This window comes from Enhydra lutris, unplaced genomic scaffold (genome assembly GCF_002288905.1).
Source record: "Enhydra lutris kenyoni isolate GAN:26980312 unplaced genomic scaffold, ASM228890v2 scaffoldscaffold9, whole genome shotgun sequence".
In the NCBI taxonomy this organism is placed as follows: domain Eukaryota; kingdom Metazoa; phylum Chordata; class Mammalia; order Carnivora; family Mustelidae; genus Enhydra; species Enhydra lutris.
In genome coordinates this window covers 34,984,188-35,006,749 of record NW_019154093.1, presented here as the reverse complement: position 1 = coordinate 35,006,749, position 22,562 = coordinate 34,984,188, and the positions used below count along the sequence as shown (strand labels likewise).

At 35.5% G+C, this 22,562-nt stretch overlaps 1 protein-coding gene across 2 annotated transcripts in view; it reads left to right on the top strand.

Moving 5' to 3' along the window:
- The window catches only part of LOC111143440 (WD repeat domain 78), an 88,317-nt gene that overhangs the window by 42,804 nt on the left and 22,951 nt on the right, over nt 1-22,562 (top strand). For both annotated transcript variants that reach the window (XM_022497181.1, XM_022497182.1), the window contains exons 7-9: nt 5,828-5,983; nt 10,255-10,449; nt 21,489-21,700. In XM_022497181.1, coding sequence (XP_022352889.1) covers nt 5,828-5,983; nt 10,255-10,449; nt 21,489-21,700 — 563 coding nt within the window. The remainder of the gene's footprint in view (nt 1-5,827; nt 5,984-10,254; nt 10,450-21,488; nt 21,701-22,562) is intronic.

The following is a 22,562-nucleotide window of genomic DNA, read 5'->3' as shown; positions in this document are numbered from 1 at the left end:
GTGCGTGTGTGTGTTTATGTGTGTGTGTGTGTGTGTGTGTGTGTGTGTGTGTGTGAGACATTTTATTTATCTGTTTACCTATCAAGGGTCATTTAAGTTGCTTTCATATCTTGGCTATATAATTAATACTGCAATGAACATGGGAGTACAGGTATCTTTCTGAGTTAGTGTTTTTGTTTTCTTCAGATAAATACCCAGAGGCAAGATTGCTGGATCATATGATACTTATATTTTAATTTTTAAAGGAAAATCCATGCTCTTTTCTATAGTGGCTGCAACAGTTTACATTCCCATCAACAGTGCACAAAATTTTCCTTTATTCCACATCCTCCCCAACACTTGTTATTTATTGTGTTTTTAATAATAGCCTTTTATAGTAATGTGGTGGTAATGTGTGGAGGAGGCAAGCATTCAATAGTTCTTTGATTTGGTCTCAGTCTTTTAATGTGCCTGGGTCTCTGGATTCTGAACTTCACAAGTGTTTGTTTTCTTCTCCACCCCCTCCCCTTAGGTGGGACAAAATGGCTCAAAGGTACTGGTATTTGGTATTGCCCTTTCCCCAGGTCAGTTATAGTCTGATAATACCCTAGCAGGTTGTCCTTTGGTTAGTTTCTCTTGAAGGCAGTCCTTGTTAAGAACAAGTATTCCAGGGGTGCCTGGGTGGCTCAGTTGGTTAAGCTGCTGCCTTTGGCTTGGATCATGATTCCAGGGTCCTGGGATCGAGCCCCGCGTTGGGCTCTCTGCTCAGCGGAGAGCCTGCTTCTCCCTCTCCTTCTGCCTGCTGCTCTGCCTACTTGTGCTCTATCTTCTCTGTCAAGTAAATAAATAAAATCTTAAAAAAAAAAAAAGAAAGAAGAACAGAGTATTCTAGCATATTCCACAATGGTTCCTTTTTCCCTCCCCCTGCTAGAACCACAAGGGAATTTTTAAAAATATTCTGGGACTTTGGTCAAGCTCCTGGAGATAAAGCTCACAAAATTGGGGACTTCCCTGTGACTGAGACCCTGTGCAGTTTTTTGACTCTCAGACTTGTGAGACAAACAGTGAGCCTCCAGCAATTCATCAATTATAGTTCAGGTTTCCTATCTTGGCACTGGTTCCCACAGTGGTTTCCACCCCTGGGTCTGTTCCAATAAGCCATGACTCCCTGTATTCATTTGTCCATCTCCCCAGTCTTGGGGGCAGTGGTTTGCCCTATGTTCTTACTTTTCTTTCAGATCCAAAGAAAAGTTGTTGATTTTTCATCCTGTTTAATTTTTCACTTGTTCTTAGGACAGAGTGGTAACCTCCAAACTCCATTCTGTGGAACTGAAAACCAAGTCCCATCTTCTTAACTTCATACAGAATGCTCAGCTGAATCTGCCAATTCTTTTTCATATCTAGCTTGCTTTTACCATTGTTAATATAGTTCTACTCTCCTTTCCAGTGGCCCTCTTAGATAAGTTGAGGAAACTCACTTCATTGCACAAATATATTGTTTTACCCTGAGAGCAGCAGAGAAGCCACAGTAAACAGAAAATACAGAGCATCCCACTTAACTGACCATACTTTCATTGGATATTCAATGCCTACCTTGGTCAGGTGCCCTCAGTGGATTATGTTCTGTGTTTCCAGGGAGGTATTAATGGTCTCACCATGTGAATTCTTCCTTAGTGGCTCTTGTAAACTCTCAGGGAAGCTGAAGTCAGAGTATGACACAGACTGTTCTGATGATCTTCTCCTGAGAGTCCTCCTTTAGTAGTCCTCATCTAATAATGATTATTTTGTTCTTTTTTAATGCATCTGTGATAATGTTTGCTATCCAATTTTAAAAACTAGACAATATATTGTGTAGGTATGCATATGTCAGAGAGCCTTCCGTGCCTGTGGATTCTGAACTTCACAAGCTTTCCAAGAAGAAACCTCTTAAAAAGGGTTCCTAGTGCCCATTGTTTATTTTGGAGGTAACCCTAGGAAACATTAGTAGGGGAGTTAGTAAGTGGAACAAGAAAGGGTAGGCAGTCAGCAAAGTATATACTATCTAACAAATTACCTCTTTGGGTAACTGGAATTCAATACTGCCAGAGAATTTTGGGAGTCAGAGTTATTTTATCATGTTCTAACTTTCTAAATCATTGTTTGAAGGTAATGGGCCTGTTAGTTTGTTGGCACTTCTAGCCAAATTTGTGGACATCAAAGTGGTCTTTGCAGCAAAAAATGGCCCCAAACAAAGCAATATGGATGCTGGAGTTGGAGGTTGGCTAGTCACAGGTATTGCATAGCAGATATGGGCAGGGCACCGACAGCATCTACCACAGGAGAAAAACCTTAGAACAAAGCAAGAGAATGACCTATCCAAAACTTGGGGAAAGTGGATGTGCTTCTGTTGGAGGGAGCTAGAAGGAAGAAGGTTAGAGCAAAGAGTGTCCAGGACTTCTAAGCACCTGGAGATGTTCTATTTCTTACCTGACTGGTGAGTACATGATAGTAATTCTTTATACCACGTGTATATGTGTTATATACTCTTCTGTGAATGATATGTATTTCACAGAAAAATTTTATTTAAAATAATGAAAGTTTAGGGGTGCCTGGGTGGCTCATTCAATTAAGCATCTGCCTTTGGCTCAGGTCATGGTCCTGGGATCAAGCCCCACATCAGGCTCCCTGCTTAGTGAGGAGGCTGCTTCTCCCTCTCCCTCTGTGATCTCTCTCACTCTCACTCTCTCTCTAATAAATAAATAAACAAACCTATTTTTAAAAAATAAAGTTTATGTTAAAAATATCAATACTAACCAATTAAATATTAGGTCACATTTTGTGTAAAGAAGTAATAAGACCATTTAAAATTAAAAAGTATAGTATATTATTCAAGACAAAAAAAATGAAATGCTGCTAAATATTGATGCTGACAGTGTTTTTCTCCTGTGAGTGACCCAAGCCTATTACAGTTGGTAAAGGGACTGAAGCCTGTGGGTTGAGGAAAATGTTGCACTATCTGTGCTTAGACTGAGTATGGCAGCTTTATGATTATGGGAAAAACAAATTCTTAAAACTTCTTTTCTATTCCAAAGATGCTTTCTATAGGGTGGCCAGTAAGTCTAGAAATATAGATAATATAATTTTGTCATTCTTTGTTGTGTAATATCAATAAACCATTTATTAAAAAAATAAAGTCTTATGGATCAGTAAAAAAACACATGTCTTCTTTGCCTGATTTGGAATGAAACTGAAAGAGATTCAGGAGTCAGCTGGAAATCAAATATTAGCTTTGTTACTTATAAAGATAATTGAAAAAAAAATGTAGCTTCAAATCTGCAGCTCAGTGGACTTGCCATTTCTTCCTTCCAGAATAGATCTTACCAGCCATAAATGGCACAGCTAGACAAGCAGAGATCTCCTTTTTAGGAGTGAGAATGGACCAGAAAGCATGCTTTCTGCCACTGAACAGACCTAACAAAAGAATTCAAAATTGTCTGAGCACAATTCCTTCTCCTAAACTCTCCCGTAGGATTAGTCAGTCACTTTTTCTCTGGTAATGAGTGAATGAGGGACATCGAGAGACCAAGGTGTTAATTTAGTTGAAGTTCACTGTGACGATGCATAGAAAGTGAGGAAAAAATTTTCCATCCAACAGTATACATATAGTAATTTATGCTAAAAGTGCCATTTCAAATCAATGGGTAATTCAATAAATGTATTAGTATTCCTGGTTAAATTTTAAAAATATAGTTAAATCCTACAACTATTGATTTCATAAAGTCATCTTGTTTTATATGTATATTATACTACAATAAAGTGTTTTTTTATAAAAACAAGTGATATAAGCTCATTTTTATTAAGAAAATACACTTATGTATTTGTTAATATGTGAATCTGGAAGGACATACACTGGAATGTTAGCAGTTATTATCTCTGGGTGATGGAAATACGAGTCATAGTTATCTTTTCTTCTTTTTTAATAGTTAGCATATATTTTTACTCAGCTAACAAGTAAAATTATTTTTCTATAAATGTTATATGGCTAATTGCTCTCTTTTTATAGTCTGAATTAAACCAGTAAATAGAAACAATATTTTAAAATGGGTAAAAACTATTTTGACATATCCTGGACTCAAAAATGCTCAAAACACAGGTATAGTTGGGAATATGTCATTCCGATACTAGTTAAAACTTTCCTTAGTAGAATATACCAGTATAAAATTGGAAAGTCACAGTCATTCGATTTTTTTTTTTTCCAAGAAACAGACTCAACTATGGAGAACAAACTGATTATCAGAGGGGAGGTGTGTGGGAGAGTGGGTTAAACAGGTGATAGGGATTAAGGAATGCACTTTTGTGATGAGCACCAGGTGTTGTATGGAAGTGTTGAATTACTAAATTGTACACTTGAAACTAATATTACACTGTATGTTAACTAACTGGAATTTAAATAAAAACTTAAAAAACTCCATCCCCCCAAAAATGAACAAAAAGCAATCACTATTTTTATTGTTTCATTTTTTACATAATATTATGGCATGTGGTATGAGATTTTTTTATTTCTTAGGTTAATTTATTCAAATGTATAAATGTCATGATGGTACCCAAACTAAAATTACCAATGTTATTTATCTTCAAACAAGAAACAACTTTAAATCACCCTAACATTTTATGTTGCTCATTTATAACACGTACCTTTATTTATGTAGCAATTATTGCTGACAATGTAACAGTATATTCCTATATACTCAAATTACTAAACTTTCAGTTAAAGTAAGAAAAAGAAGGTTAGGCAATTCATTATTCAAAGACATAATTTCTTTTTATGGTCTTTTACTTTATGAACATGGAAATTGTATCCTTTTCAATTCAGCAAAATAGATGAGGTATTTATTCTGTGTATAACTTTGTTAGATATTATTAAAATAAGTTCAATAAAATAGAAATGTTATTATGAACTGTGAGTTAACATTCTCACTAATTGAAAACACTGTGAAATCCAAAGCTCCTTCATTTTATTTTATGAAAATAAAAGTCATAACAATGAAGTAGTTGCATTTATTATATCCAGGTCTTGTTTTGATTTTTAGAGAAAAGAATTATTAAATTACTGTACTTTAAACTTTTGTAAGCTTAGCACATAGAAATATTTTATTACATGGTCACTGATAAAATAATTGCTACATGAAATTTTCATTGTTATATCAATAATGAAAAGGGTTGGAACTTTTTTTTTAATTTGCAGATAAATAACATTTTCAGTCTTTGGAGACCATTGTTATATTTGCTCATTTGAAAAAATTATAGCCAGTGCAAACAAAAATTTTTAAAAAGGGAAGGTAATAACCATATTACTGTACAAGTTTCTTGAGAACAGTCAACCAATTTCCCAACAAGTATAATCTTTTTACATAAGCATATGAGATTTTTTTGTGATAAAAATGGAATTAGATGATTATAAATTAAAAGTTCTATAGAATTTAAAAGAACATTAAATCCTTATTGTGACATGGTTGTCCAGGTCCATATCAAGCAAGACCTATACACTGACAGACGGATGAGATTATGCACCATCAGCTTGGGATAGAGGGGTGAGAGGTGTGGGGATCAGAAAGGATGGTGAGGATAATTTGGAGTTATCATTAAAACACTAATGTATATGTAGATGCAAAAAGTGTGATAGCTAAAGATCTCAACTTGTTCTCATGATTTATTTCTTTTTATCTTTACTTTCTGCTATTGTAAAAAAAATAGTATTCATTTCTTAAGCAATAGATGTTCTTATCTTAGATTTTGCTATAACTAGTTATGTATAAGCTAATTTATTAGAATTTGATTTAAAATAACTTTTACCTTTCTCTTTATTTAGGTATAATGTCCAGTACTTGGGATTTGTATGATTCTTATAATACTATGGAGCTTTCATCTTTACCAACAAAACAATCTATGCTTGAATCAAATACTAAAGCAAGTATAGCTTCTAAAGATCATGAGCAAAGAGTACCAGGGAGTACTATAGAAAAAAGTAAGATTTCATTTATTTCAGTTTTTTTTTTTCTTAAATGGAGTGTTTCACGAATTTGCATGTCATCTCTGCATGGGAGCTATGCTAATCTTTTCTGTACCTTTCCAATATTACTATATTGCTGCCTAAGCGAACACTCTTTCAGTTTTTATTTAAATGATGTTTTCACATGCCATTGTAAATAAATTCTTTCTTACCAGTTACAATACTTACTTTCTGGTGGAACATGAAACTACAACTTTTACTCAGAAATAGCATTGTTACTCTTTCGCATCATCCTGGACTCTGAACCAAAAATTTAATTTTTTTGGATAACTGTCAAGAGTTTCAAAGATTTTATCTTCCTCTGTTGCTTCTTTACTTGCTCTTAAGTTCTCTCTCATATATATAGGAACATATGGGTTCCATAATTTTCTCTCTTTCTTTCCGTAGACTGTATAATTTCTAAGAAAAAGTGTATACTAACTTTGTGACAGATTAAAATGGAGATAAATTAACAACTATGGCTTTTAATTGGGGATAATTTTACTTCCCCCAGGGGACATTTGGCAGTATCTGGAGACATTTTTGGTTGTCCTGACTATGAGGACATCTTTTGGGTCAATGCCAAGGAAAAAACCCATTGATATACAGAACAGCCCCCACGACAAGAAATTACGTGGCAAAAATGTAATATTACTAACATGGAGAAATCCTACATTAAAACTTTAGCTTTTAGTATTCTAAGTTTTGAGATTAAATGCTTTAATTCAAGTCAATGCAAAATTTTAACTTTCCAAATATACTTAGTAACATGGAAGAATTTTTACAAAGTCCAGTTATAGGAAATTTGTTAAATTCCACTTCTGATTGTTTTGTGGTTATGCAGTTATACAGTTTTACTCTCCCTATTCTAAACTCGGAGTCATTTTTCTTATGAAATGATATCACTACATATAAAGGGTAGTCTTTATTTCAGAGTAATTAAACCCTGGCAAGTTTTGGTAAAGTTTTGGCAAATTTTCATAAACTAAATTGAAATATTTCTGTTCTCACCCATTTTACCCAAAAACAAATGTAATATTTAAAAATAGTAAATCAGGAAATGTTTTTGAAAATCAAGTTTAAAGAGAATTTATCATTTTCAGAAAATTCTCAATTGTTCATTACTCATTTATAGGAAAGCCATTGATTTTGTATATTAAACTTATATATTGTAACCTTGCTCTAATTGCTTATTAATTGGAGAATTTTTTTTTTACTTTTTTTGGATTTTCTACATAAACAACTATGTCATCTACAAAGTTTTTTTCCTTCCAATTTGTATAACTTTTATTTCTTTTCCTCAAATTATTGTATTAGCTAGGACTTCTAGTATGATGTTGAATGAAGGTGGTGAGAGGCGACATCCTAACCTTGTTCCTTACCTTCATGTGGAAATTTTCAGGTGTTCACCATTAAATATGTTAGTTTTTCATAGATTTTTTTGGCTTTTCACAGATTTTTTTAAAAATCAAGTTGAGGAAATTCACTTCTATTCTTAGTTTCCTGGGAGGTGTTTTTTTTTTTGGTTTGTTTGGTTTTTTTAAGATTTATTTATTTATTTAAGAGACAGAGAGAGAGAGAGAGAAAGGGAGAGTGTGCGTGTGAGTGGGGGGAGAGGCAGAGGGAGAGAGAGAGAGGCAGACCCCCCTATTGAGCACAGAGCCTGACTTGAGACTCAATCTGGGGACCTTGAGATCATGACCCCGAGATCACAACCAGTGCCAAAATGGAGTCCGGTGCCTAATCAACTGAGTCACCCAGGTACCCCAGTTTCCTGGGACTTCTTTATCATAGTGGGTGTTAGATTTTGTCAAAAGAGTTTTCTGAATCTAATGTAATTTTCCTTCTTTAGCCTGTTGATGGGATGGGTTACATTAACTGATTTTCAAGTGTTGCACCAACTTTGCATACCTGGAACCAACCCTAATTTGTTGGAGTATATAATTCTTCTTATACACTGTTAGATTTGATTTGCTAATATTTTGTTGAGGATTTTTGTGTTATTTTCATAAACAATATTGTTCTGTAATTCTTCTTTTTTGTAATGTCTTCACCTGGTTTTGGTGTTAGAGTAATGACAGCCTAACAAAATGAATTGGGAAGTGTTCACTCTACTTATTTTCTGAAATAGATTGTATAAACAAGTCTTAAGTGTTTGATTTAATTCACCAGCAAAACCATCTGGGCTTATTTTCTATTTTGAAACTTTATGAATTATTGATTTAATTTCTTTAACAGAGTTAGGCCTAATCAGATGATCTATTTCACTTTGTGTGAGTTTTGGTAGGTTATGTCTTTTCAACGAATCGTTCCCTTTCATCTAAGTGATCAAATCTGTGAACATAGAGTTATGCACAGTTTTTCTTATTATTCCTTTGGTCTATGGGATCAGTAGTGATGACACCTCTATTATTGCTCATACTAACAATTTATGTTCTGTTTTTTTTTTTCTTGGTTAATGTGACTGATGATTATGAATTTTGTTGATCTTTCCAAAGACTTAACTTTTAATTTCATTGATTTTTTTCTGATGATTTTCTGTTTTCAACTTCACTGATTTATGCTTTAATTTTTATATATATTTGTTTCCTGCTAGCTTTAGGGTTATGTTACTCTTCTTATTTTAGTGCCCTGAGATAGAAGCTTGGATTACTAATTTTTGGATCATTCTTCTTTTCTAATATATGCATGCAGTGTTTTAAATTTCCCTCTAAGCATTCTTTTTGTTGAATCTCACACATTTTGATGTTATATTTTTACTTTGATTTGTTTCAAATATTTTAAAATTTCATTTAAGACTTCTTCTTTGACTTATTTTTAATGTATTTTTTTAAAATTTCCAAATATTTTAGGATTATCCAGGTATCTTTTTGTTGAATTCTAGTTTAATTCCACTATGGTCTGAAAGCATACTTTGTATTATTTCTATTCTTTTAAATATGTTGAAGTTTGCTTTGCTGGCCCAGAATGTGGTCTAGCTTGGCAAGCATTCCAAGTGAGCTTGATAAAAAACATGTATTCTATTAAAATAGTGTTAGAATCTCCAATTATAACAGTGGATGTGTCTGATTCTCCTTGCAGTTCTATCAGTTTTTGCCTTAAATATTCTGTAGTCTTGTTTTCTGCTGCATAAATGATTAGGATTGCTGTGTCTTCTTGGAGAACTGACTTCTTTATTATTATGCAATGCTCCTCTCTATTTCTGATAATTTTCCTTGCTCAGGAGTCAACTTTGTCTGAAATTAAATATAGCTACTCCATCTTCTTTTGATTAGTGTTAACATAGTATATATTGCTCTTTACCTTTAATCTATCTGCGTCTTTACATTTAAATTGATTTCTTGTAGATGATACTTTTTAACTGTGGATTTTATTATTATTTAGGCATGGCAAGGCCAACAGAAGAGGACACCACTGCCATTGAAAAGATAGCTTGTATTACTCACGGATCTCAAAAGGAGGGGACGTTCTATGCTGTGGGCTATAAGAGAAGCACCAGCGTGGGTCAGGAGGCAGAAAGGAGGGGAAAATGTGGCCAAGGGTCTTTGCTGTAGTTTCTGTAGATGGGAGATCCCAATCTAAACATATGGATACTTTAAAGTAGAGAGCTTTCTGAGCTGTGGCATAGAGAGATGTAATGACTGAAGAAGGTTGGAGAGATGTGAAGATGTTGTCTACCAAGAAAGGTGTGGGTGGCCACTAGAAGTTGAAAAAGATAAGGAAATGAATATCTAGAGCCTCCAGAAAGGAACAAAATCCTATCAACTTTTTGATTTTAGCCAATGAGACCTGGTCAGACCTCTAACCTACTGAACTCCAAAATAATAAATCTGCATGGTTTTAATCCACTTAAGTTTTTGTAGTTTATTTTAGCATCAGAAAAAAAATTAACACAGTGGTGTAGCATTTCTAAAAAACTACAATCAAATCAGACCTCCATGTGAAGACTAATAATATTATTTAAATTTGAATAACAATGTATACAGATATAAATTATCTATGAAGTTATCATTGTTTATCTTCTGATAATACATTTTTTAGTGGTTAAGAATTCCAGAATGAGATAATGTATGTATATATTCCATGTGCTTGGTACATGAAAGATATTCAATAAGTGTCTATTGAAGTTTTGAATATTGGAGGAAAACAAGTACTGACAAAATGTGATTTTTATAATACTTAGAATACATGAATCATCTAATACTATTTAAATTATTTTATCATTGCGTCATGTTTGTATTTTTCAGACAGTGAAGCTAGTTCTTTAATGGATATAGAAAACGTAATTCTGACTAAAATCCATGATGATGAAGAGGATCGCTCAGAGTCAATAATGAAATCTGACAAGTTTCGTCAGGATTTATTTTTTATGGAACGAGTTCTAATGGAAAATTTATTTCAGCCCAAACTTGCAGCTTATCGTCAGCTTCCTGTTTTAAAAGGTATTTTTAAAAATCACATTTGGGGATGCCTGGGTGGCTCAAGTAGTTAAGTGTCTGTATTTGGCTCAGGTCATGATCCCGGGGTTCTGGGATCGAGTGCTACATCAGGTTCCTTGTTCAGTGGGAAGCCTGCTTCTCTCTCGGCTTGCTTCTCCCTCTGCCTGCCTCTCCCCCTGCTTGTACACGAGTCCTCTCTCTCTTTCTCTCTTTCTCTCTCTCTCTTTCTCAGACAAATAAATAAAATCTTTTTTAAAATCACGTTTAGGGACGCCTGGGTGGCTCAGTTGGTTAAGCAGCTGCCTTCGGCTCAGGTCATGATCCCAGCGTCCTGGGATCGAGTCCCACATCGGGCTCCTTGCTCATCAGGGAGCCTGCTTCTCCCTCTGCCTCTGCCTGCCATTCTGTCTGCCTGTGCTTGCTCTCTCTCCCTCTCTCTCTCTCTCTCTCTGACAAATAAATAAATAAAAATCTTTAAAAAAAAAATCACGTTTAGACAAGCTCAAATAATTAAAAGAATTAAGTGGAATTATTTCTAAATGTAACCTCCAGACTGGGTTATCACTTATTGAAAGACACATATTATACAGCTTTTAGCATTGAACATCCAAGTAACATTAGAGTTCAAACTATAGAGCCCACAAAAAGAGGCAGTCCCTTAGATTAAAATCTTCATAAGCTTCTGTGACTTTTTTCTCTCTCTTGCCCCTGCATTGAATTATTTTCTCATATGTAAAGCCCCAATCCATTGCCACTGACACCTTCCAAGTTCTGGTGCTTATTATCTTTCCTTAATTGTATTGCAAGGGCATTCTTCCTGTTCTCATTGCTAAATCCCAACTCATGTTCACAGAATATTTTGAAAGATTTTAGAGATTAACTCAACCTTTCACTTTTTGAATGAAGAAGATGAGATGCATAGAAACTTTCCAAGTTTAGAGCCTATGACAAAGGTAGGCATTCAAACAAGTTCTTCTGATCTCATTCAAATTCTCTTTCCACTCTACTATCCTGTTCTGCTGATGTATCCTACACTTGGATTTGAACATGGTAACTTAACTGTTAAAAAAACTGCAGTAACTTCCCATTGCCTAGAATAAATTATAAACCCTAAGATTTTCCTTGTGCTATCTTCCGGTTAAACCTTAACCCCCATAAATAGGCATTTAATCTGATATTTCTCATCATAGATTAATTGTTTTGGTATATCATATAAGGGGCTCATATAGTAAGTACAGTTGATCCTTGAACAAGGCAGGGCTTAGGGATGATGACCCTGGCACAGTACAACTTTTGATTCCCCCACAACTTAACAGCCTACTGTTGACCGGAAGCCTTACCAATAGCATAAACAGTCAGTTAACACACATTTTGTAGGTTATATGTATTATATACTGTGTTTTTACAGTAAAGCAACCTAGAGAAGAGAAAATGGTATTAAGAAAATCATAAGGTAAAGAAAATACATTTACAGTTTTGTACATACACTAGCCTGGGCCAGGGGCAGTGGGAGGGGCCGGTCCCAGAATGACAGAGTTCTGTAGTCTGGTGGCCTCAGCTGCCCAGCAGCCGCTGCTGGGTGGGCCCATGGGTGGTAGAGGAAGTCTAGAGGCACAGCAGAGCTGGACCACTGCCTAGAGTTGTATACCAGGTGTACTACTTGGAGGTGGCCATTTCAGCTGCAGCCAAACAGGAGTACGCTGCTCTCTCTCTTTTTTCTTTTTAAAATGCCTTTATTATAAAATTAAAATCTAGGGAAGCTCCTTTTTCCCCTATCCAAAGACTTCATTAATATAGATATTGGAGCAAAAATATCATTTATGGATTGGTAAAAGAGGATATCCACGGACACCAGTCCAGCTTCTACCAGGCAGTGCCATCCTCAGTCACCATGCCAAGGTCAGCTGGGTGCCGCACCATCCAGAATGTATAGGTTAATTCCTGCCCCCAAAGACACTTGTGGATGAGTCCCCACATTTTCCGTTTGAGGTGATATTGACTTTTCCTACTCCACTGGCCCTTGGGCTATTGCCCCACATTAACTACCGTTATTCTTTTTCTCTTTTTGCACAAAGGTGAATACAGAATTTCTTTGAATATAGCAGGGTATCAGGAGGTAACCAGTCATATGTATTTAAATTGGCCAGCACATAAGTGATGGAACTTTTGATAAGAGTACCCCATAGGTGCTCTTCAACTCTGATTTCACAAGAAGAGAGAGGGTAAAAGAACTCAAAGAAATCCAGCATCCCTCCCATTATAGGACAGATAGTTCCCAAATAGATTTCATAATGCTGGGGTTTCTGGTAATACAGGTAAGGCTTTTGTTTAATTCTGACCTGAAGCCAACACGGGTTACAGATTATGGGCACAACCACCACAGGGAAGAATCTGCACTAGGGCCTGCAACAGGACCAAGGCCCATGGCTCCCCTGAAGCAGCTCTGGAAGCCAGTGGGTAGAGGACTCTGTGGGGCTCTGTGCACAAGGCCATCACTGCCCTCTGGGTGTATTCTTCTGCTTTAGCTCAGCCTTCTGCCTGCTAGCCCTGGATGCGCTACCTGACCACCCTACCCTCACTTATGGTGACCTGCAGACCTTCCCTCAGTAGGCCTCCCCTGGCACTCATGTAGCAAGTGCTGCCTCTGTGCTGGTTGCCTTCCATTCCATCTTTGGAGAGTGGGTTGGGTAGTTGCAAATAAATGCCTTGTGGCTTTTGCTGTTAACTCCCTTTAAAAAAACTTACATATAAATGGACCCACACAGTTCAAACCTATATTGTTCCAGGGCTACTTGTATTCTTTCGTGTCTGGCTTCTTTCCCTCAACATAATGTTTTTGAGATTCATCAAGGCTGATGAATGTTGTCTTAAAGACTAATCATGTTGAATACTTATTCATGTGCTTTTTTTGGTCATTTATATATCTTCCTTTGTGTAATGTTTGGTCAAGTCCTTTGCCATTTTTTTAAAGATTTTATTTATTTATTTGACAGAGAGAGAGAGATCACAAGTAGGCAGAGAGGCAGGCAGAGGGGAAGGGGTAAGCAAGCCCCCGGTTGAGCAGACAGCCTGATGTGGGGCTCGATCCCAGGACCCTGAGACCATGACCTGAGCCTAAGACAGAGGCTTAATCCACTGAGCCACCTAGATGCCCCGTCCTTTGCCATTTTAAATTGAATTATCTTTTCTTTTTAAAAATCAAGTTGTAGGAGTTTATTTTTATATATTCTGGAATAAGCTCTTTGAAAGATACATGTATTACAATTCTTTAGTCTAAGTCAGTAACTTACCAATATGTTTTTCTTTTGATAGTAGAAGTTTTTAATTTTAATGAAGTCTTATCTATCAGTTTTTTTATTTTGTAGTTAATGTTTTCCATGTCCTCTTTAAGATATCTTCACCTGCCCCAAGACTGCAAATATCTTTGTCTTATTCCTAAGCTTAAGGAAAAGTATTCAATATTTTGTCATTAAATACAATGTTAGGTGTAACTTTTTGTAGATACCTTTTGTTGGTTTGAGGGAATCTGCCTCTTTCTAGTTTTCTAAACATTTTAAAAAATATATGGGTGTTGAATTTTGTCCAGCGTACCCACAATAGTGAACACAATATTTAAGGAGAAGAGCAAAGCTGGAGGACACACACTACCTGACTTCAACACTTGTAAAGTTCTAGTAGTGAAGGCAGTGTGGTACAGACAAAAGAAGAGACACATATTTCAGCAGAACAGAATAGAGAGCCCCCAAATAGGTCCACATAATTATAGTCAACTGATCTTTCACAAAAAAGAAAAAGCAATTCAATGAAGAAAAGGTAATCTTTTCAACCAATGGTACTGAAACAAATGGTCATTTATGTGCAAAATAAAGAATCCAGACACCAACCTTTTATCATTCACAAAAATTAACCCAAAATAGGTCATAGACTTCAATATAAGATACAAAACTACAGAATTCCTAGAAGCCAACATAGGAGTTGACTTCTAGGAGTCAAAATCTAAATAATCTTAAGGTATAGCAATGACTTTGGAGATTTAACACCAAAGGCATGATAAACTTCTCCACTGTAAAAGACATTATGAGGAGAATAAGAAGTTATGTCACAGACTGGAGAAAATATTTGCAAAAGACATATCTGTTAAAGGACTCATCCAAAATATATAAATATTTCTTAAAACTTTATAATGAAAAACAACATGATCAAAAAATGGGCAAAAGACATTAACAGACACTTCCGCCCCCAAATATACACATGGCAAATGGGCATATAAAAAGATGCTCAACATCAAAGCTCACTAGGGAATTGTAAACTATAACAACAATGAGATACCACTACATACCTATTAGAATGATGAAAATCCAAAACACTGACACCACCAATACTGGCAAAGATATGGAACAAGAATTCTCATTCAGTGCTGGTGGGATTGCACGATGAATAGTTCCACCACTTTGGAAGACAGTTTAGCAGTTCCTTACAAAACTAAACATACTGTTACCATATGGTCCATAATTACACTCCTTAGTATTTACCCAGTGTGGTTGAATACTTACATACCCACAAAAACCTGCACACAAATGGTTACAGCAGTTTTATTCATAATTGCCTAAACTTGGAAGTAACCAAGATCTCCTTCAATAGGTGAATGGATAAATAAATTGTGGCATATCCAGACAATGCAATATTATTCAGCACAAAAAAGAAATAAATGTTTAAGCCATGAATGGGTGTGGAGAAAACTTAAATGCATGTTACTAAATGAAAGAAGCCAGTATAAAAAGACATTATATGGTATAGTTCCAAATGTGTGACATTCTGGAAAAGACAAAAATATGGAGACAGTAAAATGATCATTGGTTGCCAGGGACTTGAGGGCTGGGAGGAATGAATAGGCAGAGAACATAAGATTTGTAGAGCAGTGAAACTATTCTCTGTGACTACTATAATCATGAGTGCATGTCATTGAGCATTTGTCCAAACCATAGAATTTATACACCAGGAGTGAACCCTAATGTAAACTATGGAGTTTGGGTGATTATGATTTGTCATTGTGGGTTTATTGATTATAACAAATATATCACTGGTGCAGGATGATGATTCTGAGGGAGGTTGTGCATGTATCTGGGTTTGAGTGTAGAGGAACTCTAAGTTCCATTTTTTTCTGTGCACATATGAGTTTGAGTGTAGAGGAATTCTCTCTACTTTAAGTTCAGTTTTTCTGTGAATGTAAAACTTCTCTAAAAAAATAAGTCTATTAAAGAAAACGCTATTAACATATACTTAAGGATTTAAAGGGAAATAAGAATATAATGAGGAAAGCAATGAAAGCTACATACAGAGCCAAACTGAACTTCTAGAATTGAAAAATCTAATACTTGAGTGAAAAGTTCAATGGATGGTCTTATCAGACCAGGAGATCTGTATCAGTGAGGTTAAAGACAAAGCAGTAGGAACATTCCAAACTGAAATACAGAGAGAAATAAGGCTAAAAAGAAAAAAAAGAAAAAAGAGCCTCAGTGACTTGTGTTACAAGGTCATGTGACTTAACATACATGAAATTGGGTTCGTAGTAGTGGAAAAGAGAGGAGGAGAAGCAGAAAAATAATTTGAAGAAAGGTAACTGAAAATTTTCCGTACTTAAAAAAATCTTAAACCAATTATAAGAAGCTCAATGAAACCTAAACAAGATAAACACAATGAAAACCACATTGAGGCACATCATAAGTAGTATGTCAAAAAATCTTAAATATTGCCAGAGAAAAACATGACATTTGGAGAATAAAGCTAACAATGACCTTATTTCTCATCAGAAGCCAGAAGACAATGCAATGACATTTTTACTGTGCTAAAAAATTCTACACTTAGAGAAAATATCCTTCAGAAATCAAGGTGAAATAAACACATGTTCAGACAAATGAGAGCTGAGAGAATTCATTGCCAGCAGACAAGCATTGCAAGGAGTGTCAAAGGAAGTCCTTCAGACTGATAAAAAATAATAACAGAAATTAGGATCTACACAAACTAATGGAGTGCTAGAATTGGAAAATGTGAGTGAAAGTAAGAAACATTTCTTAGTATTTAAAATTTTTCCTTAAAGATAATTAAATTGTCAAAATGATCACCCATTTTATATGGCAAAGCAACAACTTAGAATAACCAAGCCAATTCTGAAATAGAAGAATAAAGTTGACTTACCCTATCTGATCACAAACGATTTGTTATAAAGTTATAGTAATGTAGGAAGTGTGATATTTGTCTAAGGGTAGACATATAGATGGCTGAGATAGAATAGGAGTGGGTCCAGAAACACAGACTTATATGGTCACTTGATTTTTGACAAATATGCCAAGGTGAACTAATTTTAAAAGACTGATCTTTTCATAAATGATGCTGAAACAATAAGATATCCACATGGGAAAAAAATGAACCTCAACTTCCATGTCATATCATATATATAAATTAACTCAGATGGGCTATAGATTTAAATATAAAAATTAAAATGAGGGGCGCCTGGGTGGCTCAGTGGGTTAAAGCCTCTGCTTTCGGCTCAGGTCGTGATCTCAGGGTCCTGGGATCGAGCCCCGCATCGGGCTCTCTGCTCTGCGAGAATCCTGCTTCCCTCTCTCTCTGCCTGCCTCTCTGCCTACTTGTGATCTCTCTCTGTCAAATAAATAAATAAAAATCTTAAAAAAAAAATTAAAATGATAAGTTCTAGAAGAAGACAAAAGAGAAAATGTTTGTGATCTTAGCATCAGAAAAGATTATTTAATACACAAAAAATCCCAAGACATGAAAGAAAAAAATTGGTAAGGCTTTTGAGGTAGTTAAAATGTCTGCTCTTTGAGTAACACTGTTTAGGGGGGAAAATGCAAGTAACAGTCTAGAAGAATATGTTTACAACATACCTCTGTCCAAAGACATAAATTAGAAATATGTAAAGGACACATACACATATAAAAATATAGACAGTCTTGGGGCACCTGGGTGGCTCAGCTGGTTAAAGCCTCTGCTTTCGGCTCAGGTCATGGTCTCGGGGTCCTGGGATCGAGCCCTGCATTGGGCTCTCTGCTCAGTGGGGAGCCTGCTTCCTCCTTTCTCTCTGCCTGCCTCTCTGACTACTTGTGATCTCTGTCTGTCAAATAAATAAATAAAATCTTTTGAAAAAATATAGACAGTCTAATAAAAAATAGGCAAAAGATTTGAACAGAAACTTCACTAAAATATACATGAATAATCAGTAGACACCTTAAAAGGTACTAAACATGATTTGTTGTCAAGGAAATGCAAGTTGAAACCATAACAAAATGCCACTGTACACTAGTTGGAATGGCTAAAATTAAAAAGACTGACAACACCAAGCAAGAATATGGAGTAACTGGGTTTTTTATATATTGCTGTAGGAGTTTGAAATTGTACAACCATGCTGGAAATCTGCTGGGAAGTTTCTTAAAATGTTAAGCATAGATCCACCCAGTGACCCCTGTCCCTGGGTATTCACCCAAGAAAAGAAAACATATGTCTGCAAAAAACACTTATGTAAGGATGCTCATAGCAACTTTATTCATAATAGCTCCAACCTGGAAACAGCCCAGATGTCCATCAACAGGTCAATGCATAAACAAATGATGGAGCACAACTCAGGAATAAAAATGAATGAACTGGAAGAGATTATGCTGAGTGAAATAAGTCAAACAGAGAGAGTCAATTATCATATGGTTTCACTTATTTGTGGAGCATAACAAATAACATGGAGGACAAGGGGAGATGGAGAGGAGAAGGGAGTTGAGGGAAATTGGAAGGGGAGGTGAACCATGGAGACTATGGACTCTGAAACAATCTGAGGGTTTTGAAGGGGCGGGGTGTGGGAGGTTGGGGGAACCAGGTAATAGGTATTAGAGAGGGCACGGATTGCATGGAGCACTGGGTGTGGTGCAAAAACAATGAATACTGTTACGCTGAAAAGAAATAAAAAATTAAAAAAAAAATGAATGAACTACTTACATACATAGTAACCTTGATGGATCTCAAAAGCATTGTCAAGTGAAGGAAGCCAGACACAAAAGAATACATACCAACAAACCCATTTATGTGATATGCTATCACAAACAAAACTAATCTGAGGTGATAGAAATCAAACCAGTGTTTGGCTGTGGGGGGTTGAGCTTACTTGGAAAGTGGCATGAAGAAACTTTTTTGGTTGATGGATATGTTCTCTATCTATCTTGACTGTTGTGTTGGTTACATTGGTGTGTATATTTATCAAAACCTATTAAACTCTACAGCTAAAATCTACACATATCAATGAATTTTCTCACAATTAAAAAAATGCTACAATATTTATATTATCTTGGGTTCATTTAAAGAGTGATATGGCATTGTTATTTCTTAACAGCTCTTGAGGTATAAGTGACATACAATAAACTGCACATATTTAAAGTATATAATTTAATAGGCTTTAATACAGCATCACAATCGATGATATATACAATGATATATAATGGTACCGAATGTATTCATCACCCTCAAATTTCTCTTCATGTCCTCTAGAATCCTTCCTTCCTGTTCCTCCTTGCCCCACCTCATCTTTAAGAAACCACTGTTTTGCTTTATATCCCTATATAGCAATTTTATATAAATGTAATTTTATATAAATGTAATTATACATTATATACCCTTATTTATCTGGCTTCTTTTCACTCAGCAAAATTATTTTCAGATTCACCAATGTAGTATGTATCATAGTTCATTTCTTTTTATTACTGATGAGTATTCCATTGTATGACTATCCTGCACTGTGTTTATTCTTTCTCCTGTTGATCAATATTTATTTCCAGTTTGGGACCATACAAATAAAGTTGGCGTGAATATTGGTATATAAGTCTTTGCTTGGACATTTGCTTTTGTCTCTCTTGGGTCAATACCTAGGAATAGAATAGGTGGTACATATGTAAAATATATATTTAATTTTCTTCTTTCCTAAAATATGCCTTGTAAACACTGCTTTAGCTGAATTTCATAAAATTTATATGTTGTATTTTCATTTCATTAAAAATTTTTAAAATTTCTTTTGAGACCACTTCATTGACCCATGTGTTATTTATAAATATCGCTTAATATCCACATATTTTGGGGTTTTCTATCTGTATTCTATGATTAATTTTTTATTTAATTCCATTATGGTCTGAGAATATACTTTGATTTCTATTCTTTTAGATTTGTTAAGGTCTTTTTGTTTGTTTTGATCCATGATATGGTCTATCTTAAAGAATTTGTTATGATACTTGGGAAGAATATGTATACTGGTGTTTTGGGATGGACTGTTCTATAATTGTCCTTAGGTCAAGATGGTTAATAGTGATGTTCAATTTATCTGTATCCTTACTGATTTTCTGTCTACCTGTTCTATCAGTTATTAAGAGAGGAGTGTTGAAATCTGAACTGTAATTGTGGATTTGTTTATTCTCATTTCAGATCTATTTTTTTTTTTGTTTCATGTTACTTAACTTGTTAGGTCTATACACATTTTGGGGGTTGTTATGACTTCTTGCAGAATTGACTGCTGATTTTTCCAATTTATACAGGCAGAAATCTGAGGAATATATGTGGGAATGGATATTAAGGGTGTAGGGTAATGATGGAAGGAATATAAAGTTACATCAGATCAAGTTTACTGATATGGGTCCACTAAGCAGATATTCTGGACCCAGTGTTGGAGCTCAGGGGATTAGAAATGGTTCTAATTTTCTCTTGTCTTTTCTGTTCCTTTCCTTTCCTTTCTTTTCCTTTCCTTTCCTTTCCTTCCCTTTTCTTTCTTTTTCTTTCTTTCTTGTTAGCTAATATTGGACCAAAATGTGGTTTTCACTAAATGAAGTTGAAGTCAGAACTGCTTTGGGACGCTATAGAGAAAGGTATCCTAAGGCTTAGGGACATTGGAATGTTAGGGTGGATTTATCATGACAACTTTCTCACCCACTGCAGAAGGATAATACACCTTTTACCACAATTGTGAGAAATACATTTGCGAGGGGGTATCCCAACATCCTTGAAGAACTCTGTGGTCACTCTTCTCTGTAGGTCAGACATTACAGTGGGAACTGCTGCCAGTAAACTGAAATCCTTAAAAACTGGATCCTGAATGGCAGGAGATAAGTGGCAACACTTAATTACCAAAGGAAAAGGAGGTTGCCTGCTATGATTGCCATAGCAGGCAAAGCAGAAATCAGAATAGTCTGACTCACAGAAACCCATGGCATTGGCTAGTTGATCATCATGTCTCTAGAAGAGAAATAGGTAGGGGCTGTATTGGTTTGCTAGGGCTGCCATAACAAAATACCACAAACTGTGTGGCTTAAACAACAGAAATTTACTTTCTCATAATTCTGGAGTCTGGAAGCCCATGATCGAGGTGTGAGCAGAGTTGGTTTCCTCTGAGGCCTCTCTTCTTTAGCTTTATGTCATAATTGAGTCTGCAGGTACTTTTCCCTTCAACAAAATATCACACTGGTCCATTACTGGTCCATAGTATTGATGATATTATGCTGACTGAACCCAGTGAACAAGAAGTACACTTATTGTTAAGGTATTTGCATGCCAGAGGGTGAGAAATAAATCTGATAAAATTTTTTAGGGGCTTTCCACATCAGTCAAATTTCCAAGGGTCTTTTGTAGTATGGGGTATGTCAAGATATACCTACCAAAGTGAAGGATAAATTGTTTCATCTTGCCCCTCTTAGAACCAAACAAAAGTTACAATGCCTAGTAGACTTCTTCCTTCTTTGGAGGCAACATGTTCCTCATCCGGACGTGTTACTTGGCTCATTAACTGAGTGAACTGAAAAGGTGCTCCTTTGAGTGGGACCCAGAACAACAGGATTCTACAACAGGTCCAGGCGGTCATTCGGAATGCCTTGTCACTTGGGCCATATGTTCCAACAGATTCACTGGTGCTTGAAGTGTCTCATAGATAGAGATGTTGTTTGGAGACTTTGCCAGGCTTCTGTAGGTATAGAGGAAAATAATCTCTTTTTGTGATTTAATTTTAGAACCAGAACCTGAAGAACCTGAAGACTTTCTAGAAGGTGAAAAACTTGAACAAGAGACAGAGGAAGAGGTTAAGAAGGAAGAGGAAGAAGAAATAGAAATAAGTACAGAACAGTCAACAATACCAGCCAATTTGGAACGACTTTGGTCCTTTTCCTGTGACTTAACCAAAGGTCTTAATGTGAGCAGCCTTGCCTGGAATAAAACAAATCCTGTAGGTTATTGAACATTTTAACAATTCTATCTTTAGCATTTAAAGATAACTGTCAAGTACTAATGAAGTTTTCTTTTTCTCAGGTTTTAGGCAAGGGATTTTAATTGACATAAACCAGAGTTTTAACATCCCTTTACAAGTTCATGTTTCAAAAATGGAAAATGAAAATAGTTCTAAAATTTCCCCTTAAAATGAAGACATCATATTTTTATTTTAGGAGATGTATTTGGGACACCGTATTCTCTGAATCCATATCAGACATTGAAAAGTAAACCAGAAGATCATATATAATCAATTTATTTTTAGATATATCAAACTCGTGTACCCAAATTTGTATTTTTCTTAGAGTATCATATTCAGAAGTATATACTTATTCTAGTGACTCTGAAAATGTGCAAAATAACTTTGAGATTCCTAAAATTAACTTTTACTACCGAAAATAGCAAGTATTTAAACAGCACTTACTATGTACCAGGTGCCATTGCCAGCACTTTACTTAAATTAACACAACAACTCTGAGTTAGGTACTATTATCCCCAATATGATGATGAGGAAACTGAAGTACAAAAAGGATAAATAACTTGGCTGAAGAAGTTACACATCTATTAAATTCCCAAAGTTATACAACTAGTAAGTGAAACAGCTAGAATCCAAGCCCAAACCCCTGGCTCCAGGGTTCTTGCTCTTAATTGCGCTGCTGCCAGAAATCATCTTGAGGCAAATTATAGGAACCACCAAGTTAGGAATAGTAGCTTTGCTTTTAAAAAAGAGAAGATTATAAGGGTGACTGGATGGCTCAGTTGGTTAAGTGTCTGACTCTCGATTTTGGCTCAGGTCATGATCTCAGGGTTGTGAGATTGAG